Source organism: Nannospalax galili, unplaced genomic scaffold (genome assembly GCF_000622305.1).
Source record: "Nannospalax galili isolate Female #2095 unplaced genomic scaffold, S.galili_v1.0 scaffold1669, whole genome shotgun sequence".
Lineage (NCBI taxonomy): Eukaryota > Metazoa > Chordata > Mammalia > Rodentia > Spalacidae > Nannospalax > Nannospalax galili.
Window position 1 is genome coordinate 1,427 of NW_008359235.1, and position 8,385 is coordinate 9,811.

At 40.2% G+C, this 8,385-nt stretch overlaps 1 protein-coding gene across 1 annotated transcript in view; it reads right to left on the minus strand.

The window, feature by feature from the left end:
• LOC103725629 (guanylate-binding protein 1-like) overlaps nucleotides 1–8,385 on the minus strand; it is a 27,913-nt gene that overhangs the window by 1,321 nt on the left and 18,207 nt on the right. The window contains exons 8-14 of the mRNA XM_029558571.1: nucleotides 7,628–7,904; nucleotides 6,862–6,964; nucleotides 5,010–5,203; nucleotides 4,235–4,328; nucleotides 2,984–3,177; nucleotides 1,760–1,862; nucleotides 334–527 (exon numbers count right to left, since the gene is read on the minus strand). Of these exons, the coding sequence (XP_029414431.1) occupies nucleotides 334–527; nucleotides 1,760–1,862; nucleotides 2,984–3,177; nucleotides 4,235–4,328; nucleotides 5,010–5,203; nucleotides 6,862–6,964; nucleotides 7,628–7,904 (1,159 nt within the window). The remainder of the gene's footprint in view (nucleotides 1–333; nucleotides 528–1,759; nucleotides 1,863–2,983; nucleotides 3,178–4,234; nucleotides 4,329–5,009; nucleotides 5,204–6,861; nucleotides 6,965–7,627; nucleotides 7,905–8,385) is intronic.

Here is an 8,385-nt window from a genome sequence, read left to right on the forward strand (position 1 = left end):
ACCCTCCATCTCAAACAAACAAACAAACAAACAGCAGAGAAGGAAAAAGAGAACAGAATAGCTCTGTGTTGTTAAAGATGCAATATTTGACACATTTAAGCACTTCATGTAGTGCTTTGAATGATCCGTGCCTCTGTTTTGAGTGATGTGATCCAGGGGTTATGAAGCACAGTCCATTTGTACCAGGCCTCTAGCAATCATAGACTGGCAGAAATAAAAATGAAAAGGGAATAAAAAAGGTAGCAGGGTGTCTAGACAGAAAAGTGCTTTGCCTAGACCAAGTGCACTGACCTATCTGACCACTAGATGATGTACTGGAAGGCACAGAATTACCTGAAGCTTATCATTCAAAACTTTGTCGTGCTCTGCCTTTAGCTCATCTTTGTCTACCTGAATCTGGTTAGCCAGTTGTCGCACACGCTCCTCAAGCATCTTTTCTTTCTGGTCTACCATATGCTGGTTTATCTTCTTCACTTCCTCCACCATTTTTGTTACAGCCTGTGCATTTTCAGCTTGTGCGGCTTCCACTGAGAACAAAAAGGAAGAAAATACAGTGTAGGATTACCACGTAGCTTCTCCCTCAAATGCCTGTTTATATTGTCACTTTGCAGATAAGCCAGTAGTGACGGGAGTTCCGCCAAATACTTGAGTGAAGACACATCTTTGCTGTTCTTGCTGTAGTTTGAAAACCTGATGTAACTAAGCCAGCACCAAGGAAGGAGAAGGCACTAATTACCCCTGGGCTTCACTGCCAGGGGAGCTCAAAGTCTGCTTAGATATTCACTCTACACAGGGACAAAAGTTCTCTGGCCGCCCCCCGCCCTCCCCGCAATGTAGCTTCCATACTCCGAATGATTTGAATGACTAAGCTTTCACAGACAGTGCAATGAAATCCAGTGTTTTGAGCAAGTAGTATATAATAAAATTTAAAATTTGCAAAAGGAAATCTTCCTTTTATCTATTCTGTTTTGAGCAAGTAGTATATAATAAAATTTAAAATTTGCAAAAGGAAATCTTCCTTTAATTTTAGCAGAAATGTTACTCACCAACCCCTTAGTAGTATGGTTCAATGAGCCTACAGACTTTCTTCATTTGCATCTAATTTTCACACCTCGTTCATAGCAATTAATATGTAATTATCAATTACTATGCAATACAGAATGCATTATACTATATTCTATAAGATATAATAATATAACCCAAAACAGAATAGATAATTAACAGCTATTATAGAATAAAATTGCAAAATTGCAAAAAGAAAACCATCCTCTAATTTAACAGAAACATTACTCACTGACCTCCAAGTAGTTAGACTCAGTTGGGCCTAAAGCCCTTGTTAATTTTCCATCTACTTTTCAAATCACTTCTGACAACACAAATGAACTCTAAAATCAGGTCCTGCGTCTAGCAGTAGGGTGTGGATGAAGAAGATAAAGCTTTTGCTAAACAGATTATATAAGGTGTGATATCACACGGTCTGTGTTCTCTCTACAGGAAATGCACATGACTTCATACTTAGTGTGCACATCACCATCATTAAAATCGCTAGCAGATCATACAACCATGAAAGAAGCTTTAGTAGGTGACTTTCCACCTTAATTTCATTTTTACAGTGTTTATGGGCCAGTGTGTGTGCAAGCATGACGACCTCATGCTCAGTGGAGTTGTTTACAGTGTGGAAAGTCAATCACTACACTTAACACTGGTGGGGGCTGTGGGGCAGGGAAACTTTGATGATGCATATTTAAGATTCTAATACATTTTATGTTCATTTCTCTGTTCTTCATCTCTTTGTCCTGAATTTCTTTCTCATATTTTCTTCTCTCTTCTGCTAGTTCCTCTTTGAAATAGAGTTGCTGTTCCTAAAAAGGGAGACAAAATAATGACATAACATAGTGTCACATAAATTGTGTAACTACAAAATAATTTGTACTTTAGTTCTTTAACTTAATATCCCAATCAGATAAGGAGCTATCCAAGCTGGTCTCCTGTCTTAACTTCTATTATGTTACTTTCTCTTAAGGCTTTTGTGAAAGCTATGGGACACAGTTTGTCTCTTCACTGTCTTCAGAAGATGGTCACTGATGGAGTCCCTGAAATATTGTTGCAGAGTTCTCCTTTGGGATCCTTGATTCAAAAAGTAGCAGCAATAATTGTATGCAATTATCACATTTCTTTTCCCCCTACAACTTCCTCTTGTATAATATGGATGGTCATCTCAGACGACTGCCAATGGAAGAATTTATCCATGATGCTAAGAAGCAGGAGAATAGTCTGATCATGAAATTCAGTATAAGCCTGAATAATTTTGGATGGGATTATTAAGGAAAGAAAGTTGAGGCAATCAGGACTACAGTGTCCAGAGTGTACATCTGGGTCAACACACAGAATCTTCAGATTTAGAATAATGCCAGAGAACAAGATAATAGTAGCAAGGACATTGATCCGGTGTCTTCCAGCAAACAGCTAGCCCTTCTACTCATCAGGATGCCCACGGAGCTAACAACAGAGCTGGTGAGGTAAAGACAAAATCACTGCCGGTTTCACTACATGGGAAATACACTCATCTTATGCAATGTAATTTTTTCTTGGAAAAACATAATAGTTTCTCTGTCATTCATTGAGGATTCAAATATGCCATATATATAAAGAATTTTGCACAGGGCCTCCGATTAATAGCTACTGTGTAAAGAATGACAATAATTCAGGCTCCATGGAGCATAGTGTTTGTTAAGCAGCCTTTAGCAACTGCAGATTTGTGGTGATAGAGACATGAAAGATATAAAACTGCAGTAAGTTTCCAGGACAGCTGGGGCTGCAGGGAGACCCTGTCTCAAAAAGACAAAAAACAAAACCAAAAACAAATAAAACTGTAGTATCTGGCTGAAATAGTCCTTTACCTGGACCAAGCATACTGATTTGTAGCCAGTGTCTTTTATCCCTGCCCATTGGATGAGAAAATTGGTATTACGTGGTGAATTACCTGAAGCTTAAGAGCCATGGCCCTGTCCTGTTCAGCCATCTGCTGAGCTCTGTCCTGCTCCATCTTTTCAATCAATTGTTGCACATGTTCCTGATAATTCCTGTCTTTATTTCCCAACATCAACTCATACTTCTCTTGCATTTCCTTCGACATCCTTGATATAGTCTCTGAAGATTCAGCTTTCAGATGATCCACTATGGAGGAAAGGGAAGGAAAATATGTAGGATTGCAGGTTGTCTCCTCCCTCTGAGACCTATCTGTCATGGTATTAATGGACGGATGGAGTTCTAAGGCACAAATTTTTTCCTTGAATGGACGTTACTGCTTCTGACATATTAAATTTCACTGAGACATGGGTTTTACTTGCTATTCTTGTTCTAAGGTGGCCTGTATCTGAGGATAACCTCTAATTACTCACGGGCTCATACATAGGGAGATGACTGAAGTTTCCTACATCTGCTTCTATAGATGCCAGCTCTCCCTGAATTCAGTGTCCAAGTGGCAACTCATATGTCAGTTGTTAACTGTACCTCAACTGTACACTGAAACCATTGTGCTCTGACATTGGCGCCTTATAAGGGCATTTCTTTAAATGGAACCATACGTGGTCTATGGACTATTAGGACGAGTGATATTCAACTGTGACTAAAGAATTGACTAACTCTTCAGAACACACACAAACCCGTAAGTAAGGAACATGGGGTCGAAGAACCTAAGAGTATTGCATAGATGGAGGAGAAAAGTCTATTCTCAGAAGTTGGCTGATAGTTCCCTCAAAATATGCATCTCAGTTACGCCATTTACAGTATCTCCAGCAGAAAGTGTGGTTAATTTCAAATACAGGAACAAGTAAATCGCAAATGAATCACGAATAATACAGATAAGAATGAAATTTAAACCTTCACTTGGAAAGATGGTTTTGCAAGTGTTTCATTTTGCTAACTTATGGCTCAACAGGAGTACAAGTCTCCTGACTTCAAGTGTAGCACAGCAGCAGCTGAGAGATGTGCTACAGATACCATTAAACTTGTTCTCTGATGGGAGGGCATAACCAGGGAAACCCTTGTTCTGTGAATTAAATTTCCATTTGTTATTTTTCTATATGTGTATATGTGGTGGGGTGGGCAGTGTATGAACTCATCAGTTGAACTCATCCCCAGGCTTTGCAGCAAGTGCTTTTACCCACTAAGTCATCTTACCAGCCCTGTTATAGGAATTTTTATGTTCTAGTAATCATGCAGAAGATAGTACTTGTTTCTTTGTGTCTCCTCTCCGCATTCCACATCTCTTCTTGAAGTTTTCTGCTCTCTTCTTGAAATCCTTCCTGGAGTAGTTGTTTCTGTTCCTAAGAGAGAAAGAGAATATTGACTTATCAAGAGAAAGTATACATTTATAAAATTTATTACATGACTTTCAAATTAATTTATATTAAATTTCAATAATTCTTCAAGAGCCTTGACCTTTGTTTTTTATTTTGTTACCATGAGGCCAGAGGGTATGGCAAAAGACCATCAGATCCCCTGAAGCTGGAGTTACAGGTGTTTATGACCCTACTGGTGTAGGTCTTAGGGACTGAACCTGGGTCCCCTGTAAGAGCACCCAGTGCTCTTAACCAGTGAGCCATCATTCCAGCCCATTGGTGTCATTTTAAATGTGAAACGTGTTTAAACTGGTATTGTTTTAAACTGAATATTTAAAAACTGCAAATTGTTAAGCTTTAAATGACTTTAAAAAATAAAAGCAAGCCTGTAACAGACTTACACAATGCTTCTCTGTGAGGATCTATTGTTTGTGGATCTGTAGTTATTAAGAAAAATGAGTTTCACAGGACATTTTTTCTAAATGCAAATGACTTCCAATAACTAGAGATGCACCAGGGTTGCCACAGTAACCTTGAAGGGGCTGCTAGAAAATATGTGCGGAAATTTTCTTATACAACATGATTCTCTAACCTCCACACAGCAGTTTCAATTTCAAGTGATCTTCCTACCAATTCAGGAATCAGAAAGACAAGCCAACAGAATACCTGGAGTTTAAGAGCTAGTATCGTCTCTTGCTCTGCTTTTAACTGGGCCCTGTCATTCTCCATTTTCTCAGTCAACTGTTTCACATACTCCTGAAAACTCTTTTCTTTCTGTTCCATTAGTTTCTCATTCTCCTTTTGTGTTTCTTCTAACAGTTTTGCAGCAGCCAGTGCAGATTCAGTTTTTTTACGTTCCGCTGAGAAAGAGGAGGAAGAAGCATTAAGTAGGTTTGTGGTGTGGAGGCACTGAGTGTTCTCATCCTCTACCAATTCATAGGATGAAGCCCTACTTACCATACAATGATATTAGGTGGTGGGCCTTGCTGAGGTAATCATTTATATGGGATTATAAGAATGGAGCCCCCACTATGGGCTCAGCACTATTGTGAGAAGAGACCAGACAGGTCTCTCCACCATGTGAAGATGCAGTGAGACGACAGCCAGGGTACCAAAGGCAATTTTTTTGACCATCCTAGAATCCAGACTTTAGAACTATGATAAATACATTAGTGCTATGTGTACCATCTGTCTATGGTATTCTGTTATAGCCATCAACACTGGAGGAGACAGTGATGCATTCTTCCTCCTTATGTACATTCTTATTGTCACTATTTGATGGAAAGAATTTCCTGGGATCATTTATCCCTTGGAGTGGCTGTACCATTAGTGACTTCATGCACACCAGCAAGGAAGGACTTCAGGAGTTACAACAAATTTTATGATTCCATAGTTACCTTTTAACGTATTTTCTATTTTTATTGAATTTTTCTGTATCTCATACAGAAAATCATTTTTATGCCCTCTTCCCCTTTGGCACCTTTCCATATCCCCCACTGGAGTTCATACATTCTGACGTTTGTGTTAAGGCCTATCATGTAAAGTTAACGAACCCAGATGTCCTGGAGTGCAAGTTCATCCACTGGGATCTAGTCAGTCTATCTAGAGTCCCTCCCTTTAAGAAGATCAGCTCATTGTTACCCAGTAGTAATCAGCTACCAATAATTCTTTGACTCAGATTGGGCCCTGCTATTCATTTCCATAGTTCTGTGCTGGGCTTTTGTTTGTTAAGTTTGCACAGGTCTTGTGTATGCTGACATTGCTGTAGGTTTGCATGAGAAGACTCCCGGGAACCTGTAAGACTATGACCATATGGTCAAGCACCTCCTCCCTGGCTCTTACAATCATTCTGTCCCCTCTTCCACAATGGTCCCTGAGCCCTGGGTGGGCGGATTTTAATAGCAGGGTCCTGCCCAAGGACCCAAGCTCTGCAGACTCTTATTCTCTGCAGTTTGGCCATTTGTGACTTTTTGCATTCCTGGCCTTCTGTCCCATGAGGGAGCTTCGTTGATGAGAATTAAATGATGCATTAGTGTTGTATTCATCCCCTGTTCTGTGTTCTATGAGCCTTAAGTGTGGAGGCTACAGCCTAGATGCACCACTTAGGCTTAGGCAATTCACAAACAATCTCTGTATATGACCAGTTGTGTCTCTTGAAAAAGAAGCTTCTCTGAAGCCACTATTTGATGAGCATTTACATGAGACACAAGTATGTTCACATCCTTTGCCCATTTGAGGAGAAAAAAACAAGAAAACGAGCTTCTTAGCTGGGTGGTGTGACTATCATACTTGTCTATAGATTTAAGATCCATATTACATTTGTCTAGGGATGTGACAGACATGGAGTTGTCTCTAAGATCTATGACCTCTCTAGGTATGTGGATTTGCCTCAGTTTATAGTTCCACACATGAATTTCCTCCCATTGAGTGGGCTTTAACGTAGTCACTTTTATAACCTACACAGATATTTACACTTAATTGATTCGTTGGGAACCGTGTGTTCTGGTTCACTTCTCACCTTCAATCTCCTTTTCCTTAGCATTCAGATTGGTGTCCATTTGTAAAATTGCATTAGAAACAGCCTCTATTGACTGCAAATATTTCTGTAGAATCTCTTCAGCCTAAGGTTTCAGAGAACATAGAGTTATTATGGGAAATTCTGACCACACATCTGTCTGTCTGTCTCCCCACCATCATCCAGAAATTGCTCCTCTTGGCCAAGATGCAGAGCAAGAGGAACAGACAAATCCTCCAAGCCAGTCAGAGCACCCTGCTACACAGGGCCCTTTAGAATACATTGGTACCGGGAGAAAGAAAAGCTGTCCATTTAGACAGAGGCTTATGGTTTGGAGCTCTTGGTCTTGAGATTTTGGGGTCTGAGCTTGCGGGAAGAGTGAAGCCCTCCAGGGAAATCAGTTCAGAGAGACAAAGAAAGGAATAAAGGCTGGAGCATAGAGCAGAAGGCAAGTATCAAATAGAGAAAAGGATGTTTCCAGAATGTTTAAACCTAGCTCTCCTTAAAAGCCAGTTTTGTGGCTAAATGAACCAGTCATGACCTTTACTTAGCCAACAGTCAGTGGCTTATGTCCTCTGAAACATCAATTTTTCAGTTTTTGGAATGCCTGACTAGTGTGAGAAAGCAAGCTTCCTCTCTGTCTTCTTGTTCAATAAGACAGTGAGTGCTATTTAGAAATCTCTGCAGTCACTTTGTGCCCATGGTCGCACTGGTGTTTCAGGCAGTCATGTCAGCCATTCCCGAACACACAGATAAATATCTTGGTTACCTGTACACCCTTCCTGGGTTCTTCGTGGTACATTTTTGTTAGCCTTTGCATCTCATGAAGAAAGAGAGAGTAACCTCCTGGGTTAGAATAGGTGCCCTGCTTCACAGCTTCTTCTAGAGGTCTGAAAATATCCTGCAGTAATGCCTGGCAACCAGTTGATGATGCTTCCACGTTGCGTTTACAAAAGTCATCACACCTTTTTTCTAGCTGAGACTGCAGTGTGAAAACAGAAGTGAAAGGAGTAATCAGGAAAGGATGGTCGGTGGGTTCAGGATTTCTGCAAGGGCCTCTAAAAACCTTGAAGTTGCCAGGCGTAGTGGCACACACCTTTAATCCTAGCACTGGGGAGGCAGAAGCAGGCAGATCTCTGTGAGTTCAAGGCCAGCCTGGTCTACATAGTGAGTTACAGGACAGCTGGTGCTACAGGAGTCCCTGTCTCAAAAAGACCAAAAAGGAAAACAAACAAACAAACAAACAAACATACAAAAACTATGAAGTCCCCAGAGCCTTAAGAAAACTAAGGAGAATCGTAGTCCTTCTTTTGAATCAAAACTTCTTATGGAGTCTCTTCTTCCTACAGGTGATGCTCAGAGCAGAGATTGTGTATTTAATCCTAGTTCAGTGTCTAAACTTTGCTTTTAAACTGGATTGATATTTCCATGAGTGAAATACAGTCAACAAATCACAATCCTATGCCGAGAACCAAGACGATATATTTCATCCCTTTACTATGGTAGCAAATCAATCAGATAACAGTA